The 26635-nt window shown below is 39.4% G+C and overlaps 2 protein-coding genes across 2 annotated transcripts in view; both read left to right on the forward strand.

The window, feature by feature from the left end:
• LOC307164734 (uncharacterized protein) overlaps nucleotides 1-26635 on the forward strand; it is a gene marked incomplete at its 3' end in the record, with an annotated part of 182775 nt that overhangs the window by 110074 nt on the left and 46066 nt on the right. The gene's annotated exons all lie outside the window — the stretch shown is intronic.
• Nucleotides 142-14581, forward strand: LOC307164657 (cell adhesion molecule 4-like; the record flags this gene model as incomplete). Its single annotated transcript, XM_079881691.1, has 5 exons — nucleotides 142-222; nucleotides 992-998; nucleotides 6985-7131; nucleotides 11381-11668; nucleotides 14307-14581. The coding sequence occupies 5 exons, from the start codon at nucleotides 142-144 to the stop codon at nucleotides 14579-14581; spliced, it is 798 nt and encodes a 265-aa protein (XP_079737817.1).

The raw sequence follows: 26635 nt of genomic DNA on the forward strand, positions 1-26635 counted from the left end.
TCGTCAAAAGTACCATTTCGGCAACCAGAAGGTTTCTGAGCCAAATGAAGATAAAGATGTGTTCTGGTGACTGGTGTGTTTATTGAACCAATCAGATAAGAGTAAACCTAGAGTCAGCGAGAAGCTCATCTGATTGGCTACATGAAGAAGGTGGACCCGCCCTCCTCTTTGCGCTTGCAAAACTCAGTGAGTGAGAGAATCGTGCCAAAACTGGAAGCGCAGGTAAAAGAAAGACGTAACTGTACAAATCGGGTTATTTCAGGAACTTTGTTGCCCCATGCACACATTTAGACATTTGCAACAGTTTTTTTTTTTTACACAAAGTTTGATTTTATGCAGTGAATCTGTTTTGCAGTTCCTAACTCTGTTGTTTTCAGTCGCAAATTGCTGTTCACCGGCCTGCAATAGCCTACTTTTGGCTGTATTTGAGCGTAAAAACCGTGCCAAAAGTGTTAGCGCGGAAAAATTGAAGTCAGATGAATACAGATCCTATTTATTTTGCGTTAGCATGAAGCTGCAGCTTCACAATACATGAATTACACTTACGAATAACAGTTAAATGCTGCAAATATTTTTTTCTTACACTTGAAAGGCGATTTACACCTTTACAAATCTTCTTGCGCATGCAAATTTAATTTACACTTGCAATCTTATGTACACTTTCACAAATCTTACCCTGCGCATGCAATACTTTATGGCATCATTTTACCTTCATAGAGAAACACAACAAAAAAAAAAACGGTGGACAACATAAGAAGCAGAGTACAACGGCTAAGATTAAACCGTACTGAGCGTAGTAACGTTAAATAATAATGTAAGGCTTTAATAATAATTTATCATAGCTTTATACAGTGTGATGGAGTTACTTTACACAATTTCACTCATATCTGCAGTGCATTTCAATTAAAAATGTAACCGTTTCATAATTACAGTACAACTGCGTTTTTGGAGATGTGAATTAAATATTTGAATTGTAATTGTGATGTTTCAGCGGAGCGGTGAGTGTGTAATTGTGCACTACTTACGCATTCATGCGGTCTGCAATACTTTGCCACGCTTTTTCTCTTTGCTTTATCACTGTGGCGGTGTTGCCTTTCTTCTTAATTATATCTTTTACCTCCTCATATGCCTCCATGAGGATTTGTGCTTCCGACGGGGAAAAGTACGCGGCTCTAGATGCCATGGTAAATCAGTTAATCTGTGATCTGTGGCGGGGTCTATTTGAGTGAGCCGTGAGCGCGCACCTATCCAGGATTGGTTTCACCTGGCTTAATGAATCCGTGTCTGCTCATCCTGGCTTGGTCTTTGTGCAACCAATTAAGCCTGGACGCACATGTTTTGGCTTCATTGAGCTCAGCTGAGTCATTTATCCCGGATGTCTTAATTCTACTTTTGTGCAACAGGCCTCTGGACTTACTTTTAAAGATTAGTAAAAAAAAAAAAAGTTCTCTTAACAGGTAAAGCTATTATGTTTGCTTAGCATACCATCAAAAACTACAATTTATGAGTTTAATATCATGTTTTGCTTCAAAAATCTAAATTACTTGAAATTACTTCTGTGGTTTCATGTGTGAGAATATATTATTTTATTAAATTCTATAATACAGGTTATGTTGATTAGCATTGCATTAATGGGTTAGTTCACCCAAAAATGAAAATTAGCCCATGATTTACTCGCACATAATTAAATGTCCTGGCTCCTCCAAGTTGAATGGCTGGAAAAATTTTAAAACCCAAAAAAGTGCTCCCATTCATGATAAAAAAAAAACTCCACATTGCGCCAGTGGGTTAATAAAGGCCTTCGGAAGCGAAGCCATGGGTTTTTGAAAAATTCCCATATTTATAACTTTATAATCTAAAATAACTAGCTTCCGCCAGACGATCGTACGCATACTAAGCAAATTGACTTGCACCACAAGAGTAACTTGTGACACATGTATGATGTAGAATGTAGGAGTATCGTAAGGTTAGACGCCTCTCGTGGTTTAAACAAATAGGGCTGTGCAACAAACTGAAGCTGCTCTTCTATAATATATATACGTTGTGCGTCGAGTCAGGGGTTAGACTTCCGCCGTAAATCGATGCGTATGGTTGGTCGTCTGGCTGAAGCTAGTTATTTTAGATTATAAAGTTATAAATATGGGTATTTTCCTTACACAAACACATGGCTTCACTTCAGACGGCCTTTATTAACCCCCTGGAGTAAAAGTGGAGCACTTTTATCATGGATGGGTGCACTTTTTGGGGCTTCAAATTTTCTCTCGCCATTCACTGCCATTATAAAGCTTGGAAGAGCCAGGACATTTTTAAATATAACTCTGATTGTATTCATCTGAAAGAAGAATGTCATATACACCTAGGATGACTTGAGGGTGAATAAATCAGGGGTTAATTTTCCTTTTTTGGTGAACTATCCCTTTAAAGACATAAATCATTCTTATGAAAATACCTAAGATATCGCTATCATGTGTTTGTCTTCATGTTTCTTCAGTCAAATGTCTCTATTTGCATGTTATTATATCCATATTGGCATTTCCTGAAATGCCATAAGTGAATCATTCTATGAATCTCACTTGTGGACTTTCTGCGCGAGGTATGAATCAGTGTGTACTGGGCTTCTAGTATGAATGAAACAGAATTGACATGAGAGTGTTTAGCGCTCCATCGCATTCATCTCCCCATTTTGGGTAAAAATAGAAAAATAATACTAAAGTACTTTGTAACGTAGTTACTTGAGTAGTTTTTAAAGGTCCCGTTTTATGCCCCTTTTCACAAGATGTAAAATAAGTCTCTGATGTCCCCAGAGTGTGTATGTGAAGTTTGAGCTCAAAATACCCAACAGATCATTTTTTACAGCATGTTTAAATTGACATTTTTTGGGGCTCAGAAAAACGAGCTGTTCCAGTGTGTGCCCTTTAAATGCAAATGAGCTGCTGCTGGACGACCCTGGGGGCGGAGCTTCAAGAGCTCGCGCTCAGTCTGTCAGGAAAAATTCATCTCACGGAATGATGATAATATCAGAAACTCAGTAACGGCGTTCATTTCGAGTCGGACAATAATGCCTACAGAGTCAGAGTGCTGTATAGAGATGAAACAGGTATAGTTTAGTAGTTTAATTACGGTTATTATAACGTATTTGTCATCTGCTTGTAGGCTATGTATCCATTATTTATTAATAGCCTACAAGTCTGCTGTCTGAATGATGATCAAACATGTACTGATGAGTTTAATAAAGTTTATTGTACATCACACAAAAGATGAAGCGTCAGTTTTACTTCAGAAAATCACCGTAAGAGCTGAGTAAACACAGTAGCCTAAGTTATAAGAAGTGCGCAAGTAGCCAGTAGAGTTGAGGGAGCATTCCTGTGGGCGGAGGTTAGTCAAGAAACGGTTCTGGTGACATCACTAAAGCAGGATGTAGAGGGGTGTAGTCCAATCGAGCCGTTTTTTGTAGTCAACTTCTGTTAAATAAAATATCTCGCTTGGCATTGAACTTTGAGCTTTATCATTTTACAGATATTATTTATGCTCTAACAGCAACATTACACACTAACTAAAGTTTGAAACATGGGATCACGCAGAACGGGACCTTTACGCAAACTACTTATTTACTCTTACTTGAGTCATATTATTTTTCAGTACTTCTACTTGTACTCAAGTAAATTATTACTTAAGTAGCAATACTTTTACTTAAGTACAATTATTTAGTACTCTTTCCACCACTGCTAGAACGGACACTCACAGACACGCATTCCTGTTCAGCCACAACGATCAATGCAAGTATTCTTTTACTAAGATTTAATGCGTATTATCTGCCCCTGCTTAAGGTGATTTTGATTCTTTTGCTGGTTCTCAAGGTTCATTGTCTGTGATATGTTTGCCACGCTGTGATCTGTTTTTCTGTCTTTCTTTATTTACTTTCCTTATACTGTTCATATATGCATTCTTTGTTAGATGTAGTTGTATGTTTATAGTTTCATTTATTAAAAACCCATTATACGCTTGATTGTCTCTGTTTGCTGCTCACAGAACAAAAGCCTCTTAAATGTGTATGATCTTAGCTACAAGCTGCATTTGTGATCAGACTACAAGTTAATCATTTTGTAAAATAAGAAAGTTCTTCATCATGGCCAGAGGAATAGCCTTTCTTGACAGTTTATAAGAAGAATCATCCTTGAGAGTCGATAAGAAATCGCATGATTCATTTGGCGGACAAACGAATTATTCGATGTAATATTAACTTTGTAATTCACAAATTTGATATATAGCCCATCTGTATATTCATAATTAATTGTAATTTGTTGTGGTTAATTGTTTATATATAGAGATACAAATATATGGGCTTTGTATTGCCTTTTTGGGCGATTTAAAGTGTGTAAGTGATAGCCAGTATGATTAGTTATTGATTATTAATAATTAATAATTGATAATTAATAATCAATAATTGTACATTCCCCTCATTTGAGCTGGTGTCGCTACATATAACTTCTGCATACATTAACTGATCTTGATGAAACTTCACCAGTGTGTTCGTGGTAAGAGGCCGATCAGATGGATGTAACTATTGTGAGTCAAAGTTATAGCGCCACCAACTGGCAGCAGGAAGTGTGTCACTTTCAAAATGCTTTTGACAAAAGTGGGGGGGTTAGTTTTACCAACAGTTACAAAAATCCGTACGTATATTGGTCTCATCGAGCCGGACAACTTTCTAATTTTACAGTCATTAGCTCAGAGCAACAGGAAGTCAGATATTTTGGTTTGAATGTGGATTTTTTGGACAGTTTTTAACAACTCCTCCTAACTGGTTTATTTTATTCACATCAAACTTTTTCAACATGATGAAAATACATTAAAGATAATAAATTGTGAACGGATAATAAATATCTCAAACGGTTTTGCTATGGCGAGGGACTGAAGTAATGTCAAAAAAAGGAAACACTAAAAGCCTCATATCTTCTAAAAATGTAATTATACATAATTTATTTCTATTTAAAATTATACAAATATAAGAACTAAACCCATTTTATTATTATTTTTTTTTCAATTTAAGAATTATGTTTATGTTTAAGTAGTCATAGTGCTATTCTGCCCTCTTGTGTTCAAAATCAGGTAGGCCTATTGTATTTTTATATAAATATATTAGGGATGTGACTGTGGGGGCGGATTGCTTGAATTTGAATTGCCGTCTCACACCTTTCTCCTTTATGTCCTTTCTGAACTTTGTCTTTTGTCCCTTTTCGCTCTCATCAAGCACGCCACATATCCTAATCCTAATTGTTTCTCTCTCAGACGTCCTCTATAACCACGAGGTCCTGATGAAATGTTTGAAAGCAATCTTAACATTATTGTGTGGGAGAGCTTTGAGCACTTTTGACCTTGAGAAAAAAAAAAAAAAAAAAACGTCAGTAGTTAGTTTTTTATCAATGGTACAACACTGGATAGACATTACAGAATAACCCTTTTTTGAAAGTCATGAACTAATATTTTCACACTTTTACATAATTTGGTAAAATTGCAGCTTGATTGTAAATTGGGCCTATGCATAATAAATGTATTGTTCACACTGAGAATAGTGGGCAAGCTTGAGATAAAATATAAGTACACTAACATTACTAGTGACAAAATTGTTGGTTATGTTGGAAATTATATTAAGGGACAGTTGAAAGAGAGTTGCATTCTTTTTTTAAATTAACACTTGAATGTGGGTAAGTTAAATTAATAAAAACAAAAAGCAAAAAGCTGAGGAAAACGTGTTTTTGTCAAAGACCACGTCTAGATCGGATTCAGAACGATGATCAAAACATAGATGGAGGAGATTGAGTCCATCAACACCCCCAAAGCTTCACAGTCCTATACCTCGACCTTATTCTTCACGTCTTTAGAAAAGTAGCTTGATAAAATAAATGAAAAAAAAAAAAAAAAAAATTCATGGGAAAAAGTATCCAAGGCAGTTTTAATGTAACATTTATATAAATAAATATAGAAAAATGTTAGTTTGAATAAAAATCAATCCCTTGAACAGAAGCGTCTATAGTTAATGAAACACCCTTCACCTTCTCCACTTTATTATAATTTTTTTTATGGTGTGAAATGAGTCATCTGCACAATACTCGAGTAACTGTTGGTTCTAAGCTCAAGCTATATACAGACTTCTTGTCATACGGCAAGTCTGTAACATGTCAGACATCCTGTCCTAGCTAAGTGAGTGGAGAGATGGAGGAGACAGGTCTCAGCGAATCAGCCGATGTCATCATATGGAGTCTGTTCTGGGGATGAACGTGGTGTCAGGGTTGCGAATCATTACAGATCACCAGAGACAGGCTCTCTATGAAGAACACTGCTAATGATGTGCTGTGGTGGATTCCAGCAACATGCTCACACAGGCCAGCGGTGATTACATCATGTTCAACCTACTCCATACTGCTAAAATAAACATCAACAATACACAAGCGTCACCCAGAACATGCACCAGACATTACCTTCAACTAAGATGTGTTCGTTTTAGCAGCTAAAGTGCCATTAGTTGTTCTGTGTTGCTTGCGTATGACTGAACAGAGTTCATTCTCTCAAAAGAGCCGTCATTACCAACACTTTCACAAGCTGGATGTTAGATCAAGCAGATGGAACAGAGAAGTGTATCAGCTCACAGTAATGGATAAAGATAACGATGCTATTGGTCTTACCAGCACTTAATTAGGACCCTTTTCTTTATTTTTCTCCCTCTCGTTGTCTCTGTCTATCTGTCAGTCTCTCATTATTTTCTTTTTTCGCTCGTCTGTCTCTCCTCTTCTGCATAGTTCACACTTCTAAGCACAAAGGTAGTTACGTGAGAGAGTTGTTCATTGGTCACTGAGGTATTTCTATCTTCAAAATTGCTCCATGTGCCATCTTGTCTCCTTCTGTCCATCAAAAACACATTTTATAAATGATTAATTTCACCAAATGAGAGTTCTGCATTAACTCTGTTACCCCTCTGTCTTTTAGCACGGGTTCAGGCCGTGGAGGCTGAGAACGTGACTGTGCTGGAGGGGGGGACGGCACAGATCTCTTGCCGTCTTCAGAACTACGACGGCTCGATCGTGGTCATCCAGAACCCACGCAGACAAACGCTCTTCTTCAATGGAACACGAGGTGAGCGCAGCTAAAACTTCATTAGCCATCGCTAGCAGATCTTTTTAAATCCCCATGAAAATAACATATCTTAAAGTGTTCGAACAAAAGTGTTTTGGCATAATTATTTTAATATGCCTGCTCCCATTACTTTAGGTTAGCTAGAAGACTTGAGGATTATGCTGAGATACGCAGGACCAATTAGTGGGATAGTTTATTTTGAGAGAATAAACAACAAAGAAACAACATAAAAATGTTAAAAGTCTAAAATTTTACTTTATTCTCACAATTGTGACTTAATTTCTCACAATGTGGCTTTATATTTCATGATTGCAAAAGTATTCTCGTAATTGTCACTTCTCAAAATCTTGACTGTTTTAACTTTGATTTAAATGTTTTTATATAACAAGGAAACAAATATGTGATTATATTTTACAATGTGACTTTTTTGTGACTGTGTATCTCTAAATTTTTCCTAATAATTGTGACTTTATCTCACAATTTTAAACTTTTTTTCTAGAAATTGTGACTTAATATCTTATAGTGTGACTATTTTTCAAATTTGTGACTCACAGTGTGACATTATTTTATATCAAAGTTTTATTGCATAAAAATAACTTTTACTATTGCATTATATACAGTAATGCTTTCTCAAATTGCAAATGCAAATCTCACAATTCGATTTTTTTATTAGTTATCACTATTCACATATGGAAACTTTGATTTATATATGTTTATGTATTATATTTAAAATACACATCCGCACTGCTGGTCTGTTAAACCTCATGTAAAGTTTGTCATTGATTTTATTAAAGTTCGTCCCCATTTTGCTGCATTTTTATCATGTACCAAAATTAACTTATTGAGCACTCCTTCTCTGACACTGACTTCATCAGACACATTCCTTTTCCATTAATGGTTCTCTTTTAGTGCTGGTAAGTGGTAAATATGTTAAACACAACCTTGGAGTTTGTGCTAGCAGTGGAGCAGTCTCTTTTCATGCTAGTTAGCTTTTATCATCTTTGGAATATATTTATACTGACGCCATCAGTCTTTCTGAAATCCTTTTTAACTGATTACACCTCATTTCAATTTCTTTTTAAGGTCCTTTTATGTAATAACCTTAGTTTTTTCCATCACAGCCATCACTATCACTCAAATTTGAAATCTTTTTAAGTGATGACTTTCTGTCACTCTCGTTTTGCATGATATGTAATGTGTTTTTATCCTTGACCTTGTAACCCTTGCCTCAGAGAAGGACTCAGAAAGCATACGTAATTCTGTGAAAAAAGAGAATGGAGAGAAAGAATGAAATTGGTAGAAACAGAAAGGACCACAAAAGCTAAAAGCTGAATTAGTATCTGTGATCTCTGCCTTTAAGTGCACATAATTGGGCCATTTTGTTGGAGCTAAATCACACCTCTTCGGAACCATTCACACTACTCTTTTTTTAGACTCACTTTTTACTAACATTCTTTATGCTTTTAATATCGTTGGATTCTACAGTGTGATCATGACAGCTCCAAGCTGCCCTTACTGCTTGAGTGCCCTGGTCTAAATGTACAGAGAAACGCAAATAAAAACTCTGCTTGCTAACTAATGAATCCCGATAACAGTCTTTTAGCGGGCAACAGAGCGTAAATATCCCTCAGCAGTCATGAATACAATAACCTATCAGCATGCGCCCTTTCCATGAGATTCTTTCATATTGGCCAGATCTTTGAGGTATGTAAATGAAGCGTGACTAAAGGTGACAGCGGCCTGGACAATGCATTGTCATTTCCCTGCCATTTAGAAACACGGATCGAGTGAGTAGGTACACGTCACAAAAGAGCACTCACTAACTTATTTAGTTTAACACTTATTCATTCACTATCTCTCTCATTCGTTCAATGTATCACTCTTTCACTTGCTCCGTATATAACTCACTCGAGGCTGGAATACACTACACAACTTTTGTTCTCAATTTGAGTCAACAATAGTTTGCCGAAAGTGTGCACCAGTTTGCAGATTGAGCAGTCAGGGTTGAAAGATTTCACAGAAAATAATTAGTGTATGATGGGCTCAGACTACGATTTTTTTTTTTTTTAGCTTCGTACCATTTCTGTTCAGTTTTTAAAATTCGTGTAGAGTATTCCAGCCATTTCATTCCAGCCCTCATTTGCTTGCTCATTAACTATTCATTAGTGATTCACTTACTTAGTGTATCACTCACTCACTCACTCACTCGCTCACTCGCTCCTTTGCTCACTAATTTACTTGTTCTCTCTCACATTCATTCATATTTTCCAGCAAGAAACACAGACAGATGCAGCCAGTTGTTGAAAAATGTCTAGAGCAGTAATCATCTTATGGATCCAGCGCATTGGGCTGCTATCTTTGAGTGTGTTGATGGCAGAGTGTCACATCTCCAGAGCACAGTTGGCCACAGACAAAAAAGCTTTAAATGGAAGTAGGGAGAAAAGGAGTATTTAGCACGAGTCAATACAAAATGGGTTTGTGTGTGTGTGTGTGTGTGTGTGTTTATCCCAAAAAGGCCCATCCAGCCCCTGCAATTGGCATCATTATTTGTTATTATTATTATTTTCTGACAATTGATTTTTCTCTCACCTTGGTTTCAAATCATTTTCAACACCAGTTCTCGATTCCTCTGTTTTCTGCTTCCCCTCTGTATTTATGTGTTATTCTCTGTCAGCTGTTCTGTGAGAGATGCTAGTTAAAACACTCGTCTGTTGTTGTTTTCTTCTCCCTTTTCATCTTCTCCTTTTTATGTTGCTCTATTCTTTTGATCTTTATTGTGTGATTCTCTATCAGAGTTGGAGAAGTTCATCTGAAAACGTAGATTGCAAACATCAAACTAATACTAATTAAAAGTAGTAAAGCTACAATCTTGAATTTTGATAAAGTAGCTAGGGACACTAAAAGCTACTACACTAACTGCTTTGAAGCTACATAAAAGGTAATACTTCTTTATTTCACTGTCAAATTATTTACAACACTTATAAGACAAAGTGGTATTTATGTATCTTACACAATCAGGATCTGCACAACGGTGTTGCTGAAAACAAGCAATTGAATAGCAGTAATTGAAAACAGTGACAAAAAGTAATTGAAAACATAGTGATAAACAGCAGTTTTTAATCCATGAAATATGGACATGTAAAATGCACACTACTGATGATAAATTTGGGACTGGTGATTTTTTTTTTTTTTTTTTTATGTTTCTTGCTCACCAAGGCTGCATTCATTTTATGCAAAATTCAGTAAAAACAGTAATGTTGTGAAATATTATTACGATTTAAAATGTTTTCTATTACAGTATATTTAATACATTTTTAAGTGTTATTTATTCCTGTGATTCCTGTGGTGTCACATGACTCTTCAGAAATCATTCTAATATTCTCATTTGCTGCTCCAGAAACATTTATTATTATTATTAATTTTGAAAATAATTGTGCTGCTTAATATTTTTGTGGAAACCGTGATGAATAGAAAGTTCAAAAGAACAGCATTTATTTGAAATAGAAATATTTTGTAACATTATAAATGTCTTTACTGTCACTGTTGAATTTCATGCATTCTTGCTTGAATAAAAGTATTCATTTAAAAAACAAACATTTTGAATGATAATTTAGTAACATTAGTAGCATTTGTCCAACTTCATTTTCTCTTCACACATCTATTGTACTTAACTCAGTGCGAATTGCCAGCCACAACACATTTTCCTTATGTAATAGGCTTGACTTGATATTAACCATTGTGAAAAGAAGGCATTATAAACAGAATAAAGCAAAACCTGAAATAAGACTGCTTAAACCAGTGGTCTCAAACTCAATTCCTGGAGGGCCACAGCTCTGCACAGTTTAGCTCCAACCAGCTCCAACTTACACCTGCAAGGAAGTTTCTAGTAATCCTGAAGACCTTGATTAGCTGGATCAGGTGTGTTTGATTAGGGTTGGAACAAAACTGTGCAGAGCTGTGGCCCTCCAGGAATTGAGTTTGAGATCACTGGCTTAAACAATGCCTAAATGCCTGTTTTGACATCAGCAGAAAAGGAAAGTCATTTGAGAGGAGGAGAAAGTCGCTCCTTTTTGATAAAAAAACAAAACAAACAAAAAAACACATTTTCTTCTTTGCAATAACATGCATCACTGAAATGGCTTACAGAAAGATGCATTTAGAAAGTGAATAGGTTCAATTTTTATATAATTTTAACTTGCGTGTCCTGCATTTGCTTTATCCTTGCTCATCCCTACTCTCTCTCTTCCAGCACTGAAAGACGACCGTTTTCAGATGGTTCTTTTCACACCGCGGCTGGTGCGGATCACGTTGACTAATGTATGTGTGTCTGATGAGGGCGGCTACTTCTGCCAGCTCTACACCGATGACACACACCACCTGGTGGCGACGCTGTCGGTGGTGGTGCCCCCGGAGATTCCTACGGTGGAGGTGAAGACGGAGGCAGTGGAGGGTGGAGAGGTGGAACTCACATGCTTGTCCCCACGGAGCAAACCACCAGCCACCCTGCGCTGGGTTCGGGACCAGCGAGAGATCCCTGGTGAGTTTCATTTAAATGTGACAAAGTAATTTCAGATTCAATGCAGCCACATTTATATACTATACATGCACTTACAAACATGAAAAAAAGCATATAAGCACATGTACAAACACAAAAGAGTCCACTTTTATAAAAAATCCCTCACATGTGTGCATATGTGCTCTGTCTCTTTGTCAGACTCTCTGTCTTTATGGTAAATGTCATGCATTTTGACTAATCTCTCTGGAAGCCAGGAAGATACGCTTTTCTCCTCTCCTCCATGTGTTTGCTCATTGGCACATTTTCCCCTCTATTGCTTTGTCATTCTATCGAATTTCAAATGCATCTGTCCATCTGGGTCTCTTCGGATGTGTGCAGAGGAAGTTTTTTTTTTTTTTTTTTGTCAAACACACACCCCCACACAGAACTGGATGCAGGTGGGGCCTCAATCTGTGCCTTCCTTTCATTTCTGTCGACTTTATCTCTCGTTTTCTTGCTTCCACTCCCCCTTCTTTTCCTCAATGCCATCACATTTGCTCTATCTTTTTGTTTCAGCTTTCCTTTTTTGGCTCCAAAAAGAGAATGACATAGAGACAGAGAAACAGAGGCAGGGAAAGAGTTAGGCTGAGATTGTAGGCTTTGTGCACTAACAATGTTGTTCGAATATAAAGTTGTGAGAGAAGAGTGTCTTTCAACAGATTCAATAAGACAGGACTCAGCTTGAATTTGGATTTCTGAGCCCATCGCTGTTACACTTCAGTGAAAATAATTTAAATGTCTGCTCGATCAACGTTATTTAAGTGTTATCACACGAGTAAGTTCTATAAACAAGTCAGGTAACTTATGTTTCAGACAAAATTTGCTGTTAATTCGCCAAGTAGCGCACAGACTGGCAGCCTGTCTAAAAACAGCCTCATGCAAAACCACACAACTCCTCAAACTGCTCACATACTCTGGTCTGGAACACCACAATCATAGACAAGTGGAGTAACACAAACATTGAAACAGCCCTGTTTTATACAATGCTGCGTTCATGTCATATTATTATGAGGTGGTAACTCTGAGATTGGGTAACACTTTACAACAGGGTTCCTTAAATCGGGCCCCGGAGTTTAGCTCAAATCCTGATTAAACTCACCTACCTGTAACTCTGAAGACCTTGATTAGCTTGTTCAAGTGTCTTTGATTAGGGTTGGAGCTAAATGCTGTGTTCACACCATGTCGTAATTACCGTAATTATGAGATGACAACACGTGTATTTTTGTAGGCCGAGCCAGAAGTTAGCATCATCCTGGTTCCCCTGACAAAAACCTAATTTGACTTTTGGATTATTTCAGAAAATACGCTCTGTGACCAAAAGTTTTGTTCATCATGATAATCTTCACAAATCAACACAACTTTCATGAATTTTGAAGCCTAAATACAATTGGCAGAAGTAAAAAGCTAAATGTAGGCTATAAACAAACTACATCTCTGTTGCATGATTTCAGCGCCACCATCACTAAGCTTCCACAAATGCATAGTTAGAATAGTTTGCAAGAGTGTGATTATAAACACAAAGAGGCTGTGAAAGAGGACTAGCGGACTGTTGAATGTACCCAACAACCTCTGTTGTCCCATTTAGCCATTTTGTACCAACAACCTTTTTCAAGACAAGTAAAATCTTTGAAAAATTCACAAGGGGTAGAAGTAGGGGTGCACTATATCGGCCACCATATCAGTATTGGCCGATATATGTTCATTTTTAATGTTATCGGCCTGATAAGAAAATATGGCCGATATATTAAAGCTGATTAATAATGGATTATTTCCTTCAGCCGAGACACTTCAGATGTGCTCTGTTCACCGTGATTGTTTTGAATTGCTTTAAATATGATTGGAATAAAACAGTTATATTATAAAAGAAAAAATACAGTTAAGCGCAGCGCAAGTCTGTCATATAGGCTACATAAAATTATGAGAATGTTTCAGGCTCTCAGAAATTATATAAAAATTCGGATTTAGATTTATCGGCCAATATATCTGTTATCGGCTTTCAAATATAAACAATTATTGGTTATCGGTAACGGCCAAAATTTTCATATTGGTGCATCCCCAGGTAGTAGTGATGTAGAAAGTTTCGGCCTCCAAAAATGTGTCATCTTTGTGTTGTTGTTTATGTTTTAGTTCATGATGCATAACACATTAACTACTGTCAATAAATTAGCCTTTTCTTACTGGTTCATATGATTTTCACATATCTAAATCTGAATTTTACAAGTTAGGAACCTGTAATTACGGTAATCTTGACATATCCTTCATAATTCTGTAAACTCATTTTGACCCCACTCTCTATCGACCTACACTTCCCCTTCTCTGTCATTACCACTTTTGTGCCCTTCACTCGCCCCTTGTCATTTCGTTTTTCATCATCAAATTAAAACTTAAAAGTCTCACAGGGATAATAGAGCCTGTTCTGTGGTTGTGAAATCAATGTGTGTAAGGTATATTGCTCAGCACATCGAATTCGTACTCTTTGAAGTATCCAGAGAGAGCGTGCAATCCTTTGAATGAAAGGTATGCAAAAATTGTCTGGCTGAAATGTGAACATTGTTCAAATTTGGGCAAACTCACTTCTATAAACCCCTCTATTTTTTTCCATCCCTCTCTTTTCGTTCAGGTGTGATCTCTCAGCAGGAGAATGGCAAGATTGTGAGTGTTTCCAACACTATCCGTATCCCCGTGGAGAGGAAAGATAACGGAGCGACGCTGAGCTGTGAGGTGTCTCACCTGTCACTCGTGGGGCAGAAACGAGTTCGTCACTACAGCCTGGACGTTCACTGTGAGCCAACAATGCCGTCACGTTTCCATGGCTACCACCATGTTAGACTGATTAACGTTATTAGCTCGCAGAAGCCCCATCTGTTTAAACCAAGCGTGCCGCACAAGCCCTGAAAAGTGAAGCCAAAACATCTCGATCGACCCCCGGTGACTGGTCCTAGTATAGGTCATAAGCCCCGCCTCCCTGTGTTATTCAACGGGACAGGAGACCAAATAAACAATTAAATTACACATCAAATATCTTTTTTCCAAACGTGGTTTCTTTCATTTGCTGTCGTTTTTATCACACTGATGTAAGTTCAAGTGTCTGTTTCAAAAATAAGTTGGTTTTTAGTTAGTTACGTGATGCGGTGGTGAAACGTCGTGATTGACAGGTTCTCTGAGCGAAGTAGTCACTGAAGCACCAACGGACATTTTTTTCGGGATCTTCGGAGGACTGAGGAGATTGTATTTACTTTATTTTCTGCTCGTTCCTCGCCGTGGATGCGCACTGTTATGAATGCCCGTGCAGCCGTGAGCATTTTAGTTTAATTTTAAAATTAGCGCCTTTTGGAGGGCAGATTGCTCGAAATTATTTTACAAAAGCACAATGTTGTGTTTTATTGCGACTGTACAAATATACAAAACAAAAACAAATATAAGTTAACACTTTGCAGTTTGAATGATGTCCTGTATGAACAAAATGACGGAGTATGTTTTTATGTGTCCACTGTTCAATCGTGCCCGCGCCACACACACACACACACACACACAAGCACACACACATTCCAGCATTGCAATCTTGACATCGCAGCCTGTTCATTATAGCCCTAATAAAATATAATAATAAAATAGTCAACCTAACATATAAAAATTACACTGCTCTGTTTAAATAGTCAGTAGTACAATTTGTACCATTCACGGTAAGCACCGCACCACTGTGATGTTCCAAGCACATTTTTTGCGCGTGTGAAGAGGATGATTTTTTCCGTCGATATTGGAACACAAATGAATTACAAAGCCTATAATAAAGAATAGTTTAGCATCCAAATACATGGCAAATGTTGAAACATTTTGATTCTAATGAGAGGGTTACGTGAGCCTAACACTGCTTACTTTCGTTTTTATTTCTACATTAAATTTAAAGGATTTGTTGTGGAATGTTTTGAGTGTATCATAAAATCATAATAAGGTAGAACAAGTAAAATTTTCTGTCTTTTTATATTATATATATATATATATATATATATATATATATATATATATATATATATTCATAATGTCAAAATAAAACGACGTAATGTTACTTGAAGGCATTATAGCCTACTATTCCTGCCAAACGTCCATGGTTGCAGTTAGGGTGCTTTCACATCTGTAGTTTGGTTCATTTGGTCCGGACCAAGGGCGAAAAATGATACTTTGTAGCATTTTTAAGGCGTTTTGGTTCCTTTTCACACCACACTGATCGCTCTGGTCCGAATCAGTTTATGAGTTGATAAAACGAACCAAAATGCAGTCACGTGACAACATCCACATCACTCGGAATGCATTTCCATAACTGCACTTCGTTTGGTCAGAATTAACGTGCAGACAACAACACGCCGCTGTTAACTATGGAGAGACGACTGCGTGGGCTGATTGTATCCTTGGTCATATATTAGTTTGTCTACACCACTTTAGACAAACAATAATATTTGAGAATGAAACGACGATGCGGCTCGAAAATAATGTTAATTAAAGCTGCAAGCAGCATTTATCGGGGTTCAAGCAATTAAGGCCTTTAAGGCCTCAAAGCACAAAAGCATAAAAAGTTATTAAGTTTTATTTAGCAAGCATTTAACCACTGACATCATAGATGGAAAAGATCATGTTCTAGCATGATTTACCATGATATACCACATTCTAAAATTATTTACCATAGTTCATCATGATTTATCATGGTTTACCATGATTTACCCTGTTCTAGCATAGTTTACCATGATTTACCATGTTCTAGCATGATAAACCACGTTCTAGAAATTTAACAGGATTCTTACTGATTTACCTTAATACACCACATTCTACTATTATTTACTATGACTTACCATGTTTCTAGCGTGATTTACCATGATTTACCACATTACTAGCAATTATGTGAAGTGTCAGTGCAAATGAAGTGATAAACACTGACAAAATATGATTGTGTTATAATAGTTATTGTTATACAAGTGATTTTTTTAGTGTCTACCCTAAATATGAATTAATCCAAAAGCACATGTGAAAAGACTTCATTAATAAGTAGAATGGCCAGCAGAAGAAGACCACTTATTGGCTCACTTTCACTTTAAACTTAATGATTTGCACCAGTTTTCTGCACTAAATCAAACCAGTTTTTCCATGTCAACTCAATAATGCATGCTCACACACACACACACACACACACACACACGCACACACACACACACACACACACACACGCACACACACACACACACACGCACACACACACACACACACACACACACACACACACGTTTTTTGGATATGCTATTGAGAAAATATATTTATTTGTCTATAGGCATTTCTTTGTGATCTAATAATATAAAACTATGTTACCAGTATAGGGCTGTAACGATTCCTCAATTATAGTCAAGTACTCGATTTAAAAAAATCCTTGATTGCAATTTACCCCTAGAGTAATTGGCAAAATACCAAAAGTGGTGCATTCCACAGACGAGAATCAAACAACCGCAGAATTACAGTTTTCTAGGACAACGCGATATTTAAAACCATTTACAGTCATAGTATAGCATAGTGCCATTGTGAAATCACAAAGTCTGTGATTCAGTTAAATAAATATATCTTCTGTTTTTTGCTTGTTTGTTTTTTTTTTTCACACAGAAGACACATGGGTGCAGATTAGCCTACATGTTAAAATTACCTCAGCTCCATCCACAGTAAACGCTGCTCCAAGCAAACTCAGTCTCTGCAGTGCTGTTTGTTTAGGTTTCCAATAACGTGCAAATATGGGAACGCAAGTCGGACGCAATTTGTGTTTCATAGTTGCACTGTTATCATTTGTGGAGCACATCTGGGTTTCTCAAACTGCTGTCCATCGCGATTTCAAAATAAAAGTTTAAACTCTTGCTCTGAATTTGCATGTTTTGATGTGCACATGTTCTCGTTCAAGAAATTACAGTGACTGTAGCATTTCTATCGTACAGAAGTGGTCAAATATTAAAGTTTAAGTTGACATTTGAATTAGTTGTTTGGACAATATTAAACAAGGATTTGATAATGCCAGGCTTAGTGTAACAACAACCAGGCCGCTGGCGCCCTCTGCAGGCATTTGTTATTTATGTACATAAGTTATGTTTATATTAGTTTATATAATTTATTTTACATGGGTATATTTTAACAGTGTTCTTCAATAAAACCAATATAATTACTTACTTTGATACTTTACTTGAACCAATTATTGTTGCTTGTTATTATATATTTCTATTTTAAGTCATTTTAAAGGCTGTTGTTAACTTGAATCTATTTTTTACCACAATTTTTTTATCCGATTACTTGAATAGAATACTAAAATACTAAATACTAAAATACTAAAATAATCGATAGCTACAGCCCTATCATAATAAAAAAGATTGCTTTTTAAAGCATTTGTTTGTTTCCCAATACTGAAAGCTAATGAAAAGGTAATGTGCAATCCTGCTGCTCCCTCGAGTGGACAAAAGTGGTATTAAAGCTTGCATTTTACAATTGAAGTGATTTAATGAATTAATGAATGGGAATTTATATCTCGGGAACCAGAAGGCGAAAAAGCATATATAGTGCTTGAGGAGCCCTGTTAAATGAGACCATCAATGTGTTTTTGGGCGATTGATGCTGGAAGTTATGACTGTTCAAATGCAAATATTTGGGGGCTTTTATCTCTGGAATGCGCAGGACAAATTACACCACATTTGAATCGAAGCTAGCCAAGGATGGGCCCTTTCCAACGAGCTCTCACACAAGGTTCGCGGTGGTCTGGATCGGGAGTTACGGCCGTTCAAAATCGGGGGTCCCGCGGACTAGATCCGCGCGGGGGGCGCGCTCCCGAGGCCCGCGACGACACGTTTCGATCAAGAGCCTGGAGAAGACCTTACCATCAAAATTTGAGCGCGAAACGACTTCCCGTTTTCGAGTTATGAGTGAATTTGTATTTGGGGGCGTGGCTTAAATGCCCGTTTTACTTTCGTTTCATTTCATTAATTTACTTTAGTCCATTTCCATATCTCAGTGTGACACAATTGTCAAGTAATACTCCAATAGAGAATAGATACAAAATATGATTTAAAATGTTAAAATAATGATTTTATAAAGTCTAAATATGAATTATATGACAATATTAGGGAGCAGTATGATGAAATGGCAGCAGGGGGCAGTAAAATACCACTTATTGGCTTAATGACATGTTATATAATTTTTACCTTTTTAACTGTTATAGAGGCAAATTTTGTCTGATCTGTCTGAAATTTTTCATGCTTATTAAGAGTCATGAACATTATTATATGAGAATTATATGAACATAGATAGGAATAGGAATTTTTCCTAGGAAAAGACCATTCACAGCCAATACAGGCAATTTACCATAGGAAATATATGGTTTTAAAGCGTTTTAACAGTTATAGCGCCACCTTTGGTCCGATCTCCATACAAATTTCCAGGCTTCTTTAGCATGTTATGACAAATATGCGCATCAATTTTTGTGAAGTTCTGTGTTTTCGTTTAGGATTTATAGGCTTTTGAGTGCATTTTGCCACGCCCATTTTCTTTATGACCCAATATACCCATGCGAAAAATGCAAAAGTTTGACTTTTTTTTGATAATTATTTATCTAGAGAGTCCATAGAATTGTCTTAGACTCGTTTGGTTCCGATCGGGCGAAAAACCAGGGACTAAAAAAGTAGGTTTTTAACATAATTACGAATATTTAATTAACGGTTTGATTGACAGCAATGGTTCTTGAGGCAAAGTTGTTCTCCATGAGAAGGTCTATCAAATGATATGCATATTGTGTGGATATTTGTAACACCACGTGATTACGGAGCTGTAAAACTCGTTAGCGCCAACTAGTGGCCGATTTCTTTCAAAATTCTTACAGACCTCTAGGGCCATGAGTCGAACATGCCTACCGAGTTTTGTTCCGATCAGCCTCCGTTAACCTTGTCTAATAGGTGCTCAAATTTCATTGGCCGATGGCGGCCATGTTTTTTGAGATACGCCAATGTCCTCATAGACATACAAGGCACCTTGGACCAAGACACTGCATACCAATTTTCAAGTCAATCGGACTAACGGTCAGGTCGTCATAGCCCTTTTCATGTTTTTTTCATGTTATAGCGCCACCTAGAGTTTAATCGTCGCGATTTTTTTACTGTGACCCAAGATTGAACTCCTACACATGTGGACCGAGTTTGGTGAAGATACCTCATTTACATCTTGAGTTATAGCCCTTTTAGTAAAATAGGCTCCTCCCACAACATTAGTTTTGCGCCCCCTAGCGACTGTGAATCGAAATTTCAACTTTTTTTCGATAATTATTGATATTCAGACTCCAGAGAACATTTCTGCACTGGTTTGGTTCCGATCGGACGAAAAACCTAGGACTAGTTCGCAAAAGTAGGTTTTTGACAAAATTCAAAATGGCGGAAAAATTTGCATACCGGAAATGAAATCGGAGATATACGTTTTGTTCTTCAGGGTTCCAGCTTTCCAATGATATAAGACACTTGAGTCTACGACATATGGTCTAGGAGTTATGAGCAGTTTCGCGCTTTTGGTCGCTATAGCGCCACCTATGGGCCAATCGGAATCATACTCTCTGAACCTCTCCTCGATTTTTGTACTACCATTTGGCAAAGTTTCAAGTCTCCAGCACTTACGGTTTAGGCTGCACGATGCGTTTTACGGCAGAAGAAAAATAATAATAAAAATCAGCACAATTACAATAGGGTTTCAGCACTTCGTGCTTGAACCCCTAATAATAATTTCTATCGGGCTCCGCACCTCCTCAAAACTCCAAATTTGTCCGCGAGCTGCAAACTGTAAACAAACATTTCTCCTCATCCTATAATGCACAGCGCAGCTGACTACGGCAACTGGCTTAGTCCAAAAATGCGCAGTTTTTTGGCAGTTGGTTCTGTTCGAGGTCGGATCACGTTCTCACCACAAACGAACCGCTCCAGAGTTCGTTTGAAAGCGTACCGAGACCTCCTGGAACGCTTGTTTGGTCCGCTTTTGGTGCGCGCCCGAGTGCGATTGCCGTATTCTCACCTGCCCAAACGAACCGCACCAACGGGGAAAACGAACTCTAGTGCGATTCAACCGAACTAAACGAGGCAGGTGTGAAAGCACCCTTACGGTACGTTCACACGGGGCATCAGCGTCAACGCTTGACGGAAGGCGTGGCTGAAGTTTGGCACTGACGCCATGGTCATAGCAGCGTCAGCCAATGAAATTAGACAGGAACTCAACAACAAGCTTCATTGTCATTCAATGGTCATAAAGGACCGGGTGATTGCCCACCACAATAATTAGTTTCTCCTCCATTTTAAAATTTATCCTCAGTTTGCTGCTCTTGAACAGGATGAACGTGATTGGCTGCCGCCTGGCTACTGTATTTGCATAGAGCGATCTGATTGGCTGACGCTTCCGTCGGCGGCGCTTCACTGGCGTTGCTCGCGGCAGAAGTTGAAAAATTCTCAACTTCTGCCGCGAGCAACGCCAGTGAAGCGCCGCCGACGGATCCACAATTCTTTTCGGCAACGCTTGACGTCACCCATTCAAAGTCAATGGGAAGCGTTGACGCTGATGCCCCGTGTGAACGTACCGTTAGTGTTACTACAATAAATCCATGGTGAATGTTGCTGATCTGTGGACACTTATAGTTCATTCATGACACAATGTTTCTTCCAGGTTTCCACATCAGCGCTGTTTGACCCGTTAATAACGGAGAAATGTGAACGTTTCTCACTAGATCTCGCAGCGATGGTATTACTTCAGTGGCGAATTCAAATGCTTTCTTTACCTGATCTCTTATTAGCGCTGTGTAGTAACAGTGTTGCATGATCACGATCGGCTCGCGCTGCACTGGTCCAAACTGATAAACGGTCCTTCAACCACACAATAACGAGCAGTTTGACATTTGATGTTGGGCAATGTTGTGGTCGCGCCGGCGTCTCTTACATTATAACTGATCTTGATGAAACTTCAGCTCGGAACACTGATAATGGTGCGGAGCAGAGCGAGCGTTTTCAATGAATTCCTATGGAAGTAGCAATGAACTAAAAAAATGTTGCCTGTTCTGCTCGTTCCGCTCTATGGTGTTTTTAGCCCCCAATGGCTCCTTCCAGGCAGCTAACCCTAACCTCAACCTTAAACCTACCCATCCCCTCGCTGCCTGAAAGGCGCTGCTGGGGGCTAAAAACACCAAACACCGCTCGTTCCTCGCCGTGGACGCACACCGTTATGAATGACCGTACAGCCGTGAGCATTTTCATTTTATTTTAAAATAAGCCCCATTTCAGGGGCGGATTGCTTGAATTTATTTAACAAAAGCACAATGTTGTGTTTTATTGCAAGTGTACACAAATATAAGTAAACACTTTGCAGTTTGAATTATCTCCTGTATGAACAAAATGAGTAGCCTATGTTTTTATGTCTCTACTGTTTGATCGCGCCCGCGCCACACACACACACACACATTCCAGCATTGCAATCTTGACATCGCAGCCTGTTCCATTATATCCGTAATAAAATATAATAGCCTAAAAAAATAGTCAACCTAACATATAAAAATTACACTGCTCTGTTTAAATAGTCAGTAGGACAATTCGTACTATTCAGTGTAAGCTAGGCTCCACTGTGGGGTTTCCAAGCACATTTTTGCTCATGTAAAGAGAATGATTTTTCTACGTCGGTATTGGAACATGAGTGAAGTACAAAGCCTAAAATAAAGAATAGTTTAGCATCCAAATACATTGCGAATGTTGAAACATTTTGATTCTAATGAGAGAGTTGGCCTACGTGAAGCCAACACTGCTTACTTTCATGTTCGCTTTACATTATTTAGTTTTGGCTTGTTTATGGTTAATTTTTTATTCTTGTTCTGTTCTGAATATCATTAAATTTAAAGGATTTGTTGTGGAATATTTTGAGTGTATCATAACTCATAACTCTCGTTTTAGTGATTCCCTAGTAAAAAAAAATATTGAAGCAAGAAATATTAAATATTAAATATTCAAAATATAAAAAATACTATATATATATATATATATATATATATATATATATATATATATATATATATATATATATATATTGTTGCTGCTAAAAATTACACTGCTCGCAGCTATATTTTTAGATTGTAATTTTCTAATGTTCTTCTGATAAGCATAAAATGTTCTACAGCTGCCAAACAAAATCAGAAAGAAATGTATTCATGAATCTTTAAAACAAACTAATTAAATATTGGGCACAAAACATTCAGCCAGTAAGAAAAGAAAACCTGTAGGATATATATTGCATATATTAGGTTGACCAAACATCCTGTTTTCCCTGGACATATCCTGTTTTTGTCATGGCTGAACAGACAGGAAACAGTTGCAGGTACTCAAAAAGTGTTTAATATCTCAATAAAGTCAGAAACAGTACAGGAACAAAGAAGGGCGGCGACTCAAGCTCGTGCAGGGACTTTTCGATGGTCTGTGGTGCTCTGGTGCTGTGATAGTGCAGAATCCCGATCCCGGTGTTTGAGTGCGGTGAATCCAGTGACGAGGAACAAGACGGCGAGAAGACAAGGCAGGCGAACACAGACACGGCAAACTTCACGGGAACACAGACACGGCAACACAGGACCTCAACAAACAATCCGACACTGGAACAGAGAATGGTGTGAGTATATATAGGCAATGGGAATGAACAGCAGCTGTGAACAGTGATTGTGATGATGATGATGATCAGCTGGAGCGCTGACAGACACGTGAGCGGGACAACGCCCACTCACACATAAACACAACGACACGAGACAAGAAAGAAACAATGCATTCAACAACCGTGACAGTACCCCCTCCTCTAGGAACGCCTCACGGCGTTCCCAGACTCCCTTACCTGTCGATTGTAATCATCGATAAGAGAGTGATCCAGGATGTCACGAGCCGGAACCCAACTTCTCTCCTCCGGACCGTAACCTTCCCAGTCCACCAGGTACTGGAATCCGCGTCCCCTCCGCCTAGAGTCCATAATGCGACGGACCGAATAGGATGGTTCCCCATCTACAAGTCGCGGCGGTGGGGGAACCGGGGCAGGCGGATTAATGCGGGAAAAAAAAACGGGTTTAATTTTGGACACGTGGAATACCGGATGAATTCTCCTGTACACTGGAGGGAGGTTGAGGCGGACTGCCACCGGACTAACAATCTTGGTGACAGAAAACGGGCCAATGAATTTAGGAGCCAGTTTATTGGATACGGAGCGGAGCGGAATGTTCTTAGTAGAAAGCCACACTTTGGAACCGACGACATATACGGGAGGCCTAGACCGGTGGCGATCGGCTTTGGCCTTGGTGCGCGCCCGCACACGGAGGAGAGTCTCACGGGCTCTTGTCCATGTGCGGTGACACCTCTGGACGAAGGCGTGAGCGGAGGGGACCGCGACTTCGGATTCCAGACTAGGAAAGACCGGTGGCTGGTATCCTATACTACACTCAAAAGGAGATAGGCCCGTAGCTGACACTGGCAACGAATTGTGGGCGTACTCCACCATAGGCAGTTGCTGACTCCAGGAGGAAGGATTCCTGGCAGCCGTACATCGCAAGGTTCTCTCCAGGTCTTGGTTGGCTCTCTCAGTTTGACCATTGCTCTGAGGGTGAAACCCGGAAGACAGACTGACCGTCGCCCCCAGTAACTTACAAAACTCTCGCCAAAATTTGGACACAAATTGGGGACCCCTGTCGGAAACCACGTCTGTCGGGAGGCCATGTAACCGAAAGACGTGATTAACGACTGCAACCGCTGTCTCCTTGGCTAAGGGTAATTTGGGCAAGGGAACAAAGTGGGCTGCCTTCGAGAATCGGTCCACCACGGTTAAAACTACCGTGTTACCCTGGGAGGGTGGGAGGGCGGTAACAAAATCTAGAGCGATATGGGACCAGGGTCTCGAAGGCACCAACAGCGGTTGGAGTAACCCATCTGGGGGTCGATTGGAAGACTTACCAATAGCACAAACTGAGCAAGCCAAAACAAAATCGTGAACGTCGCGAGCCATAAGCGGCCACCAGAATCGTTGTCTGACCAAATAGAGGGTGCGACTAACTCCTGGATGACAGGCTAGACTAGAACAATGACCCCACCGAATAACGTCTGGACGTAGTTCCTCCGACACAAATAAGCGGTTCGGTGGGCACCGGATCGGAGGCGTTACCCCTTCTAGAGCCTTCTTGACTCTCGATTCGACCTCCCAAGTGAGCGTAGAGATAATTAGGGTCTCAGGAAAAATACGCTCGGGAGTAGGTGCGTGTTCGGATCGATCAAAAATACGCGACAAAGAATCGGGTTTGATGTTTTTGGAACCCGGACGATACGAGAGGGTAAAATCAAATCGACCGAAAAAAAGTGCCCACCGCGCCTGCCTGGAGTTCAACCTTTTAGCGGATCTAATGTACTCCAGATTCTTATGATCCGTCCAGACGATAAAGGGTACCCCGGACCCTTCTAACCAATGACGCCATTCTTCCAAGGCTAACTTGACCGCCAACAACTCCCTGTTGCCAATGTCGTAATTTTGTTCAGCTGGTGATAAGCGATGGGATAAAAACGCGCATGGATGCATCTTGTTGTCTGAAGGTGAGCGTTGTGAAAGAACTGCGCCTACCCCCACCTCTGACGCGTCGACCTCCACCACAAACTGACGTGAGGAATCAGGGGCGATTAAGATGGGAGCCGAAACAAAGCGGCTCTTGAGGTTGGAAAAAGCAGTCTCGGCTGCTTCCGACCACCTGAACGCCATTCTGGGGGAGGTCAAGGCAGTCAGAGGTGCGGCTAGTTGGCTAAAGTTGCGAATAAAACGCCGGTAGAAATTGGCGAACCCCAGAAACCTCTGTAGGGCCTTACGGGAATCTGGGTTTGGCCACTCTACCACAGCCTTAACTTTGTCAGGATCCATACGCATACCCTCAGCCGACACGATGTGTCCTAAGAAAGGGACCGACTGTGCATGAAAAGCGCATTTCTCCGCCTTGACAAAAAGCCCATTCTCTAGCAACCTTTGGAGAACTCGTCGGACGTGCTGCACGTGTTCCTGGAGAGACGAGGAAAAAATCAGAATGTCATCCAGGTAAACATAAATAAACTGATCGATCATGTCTCGCAGCACGTCATTGACGAGTGCTTGGAAGACTGCGGGACTGTTGGACAAACCGAAAGGCATGACCAAGTATTCAAAGTGCCCCCTAGGGGTGTTGAAGGCAGTCTTCCACTCATCCCCCTTCCTGATACGAACCAAATGATAAGCATTACGTAAGTCCAATTTTGTGAAGATGGATGCTCCCTGCAACCTCTCGAAGGCTGAAGACATCAACGGCAAAGGATAAGTATTCTTTACCGTGATGTTGTTCAGCCCCCGGTAATCAATACAAGGTCGCAGCGATCCATCCTTCTTCCCCACAAAAAAGAACCCCGCCCCCGCTGGAGATGAGGAAGGTTGGATGAACCCGGATGCTAGAGAATCAGAAATATATTTCTCCATAGCCTCCCTCTCCGGAACCGAGAGTGAATAAATCTTGCCTTTAGGCGGAGACTTACCTGACAGTAAATCTATAGCACAGTCGTAGGGACGGTGCGGAGGAAGAGAAGCAGCCCTTGACTTACTGAACACTTCCCTCAGGTCACGGTACTCCGCGGGCACGTTTGATAAATCCACTGCTTCCTCCTGCAATACAGGAACAGAGACAACAGAACAGGCAGACACAAGACAAGAACTATGACATTCAGTGCTCCAGGCTGATATGGTTCTTTGTTTCCAGTCAATGCGGGGGTTGTGTTGATTGAGCCAGGGGTGACCCAATACAATGGGGGTGTGATGGGAGTCCGTGATGTAGAATGATATTGTCTCTGCGTGATTCCCTGAGATGATGAGTGTAATGTTCTCGGTGGCCTGGGAGATGGT

This window comes from Squalius cephalus (genome assembly GCF_949319135.1).
Source record: "Squalius cephalus genome assembly, chromosome: 9".
Taxonomy (NCBI): Eukaryota; Metazoa; Chordata; class Actinopteri; order Cypriniformes; family Leuciscidae; genus Squalius; species Squalius cephalus.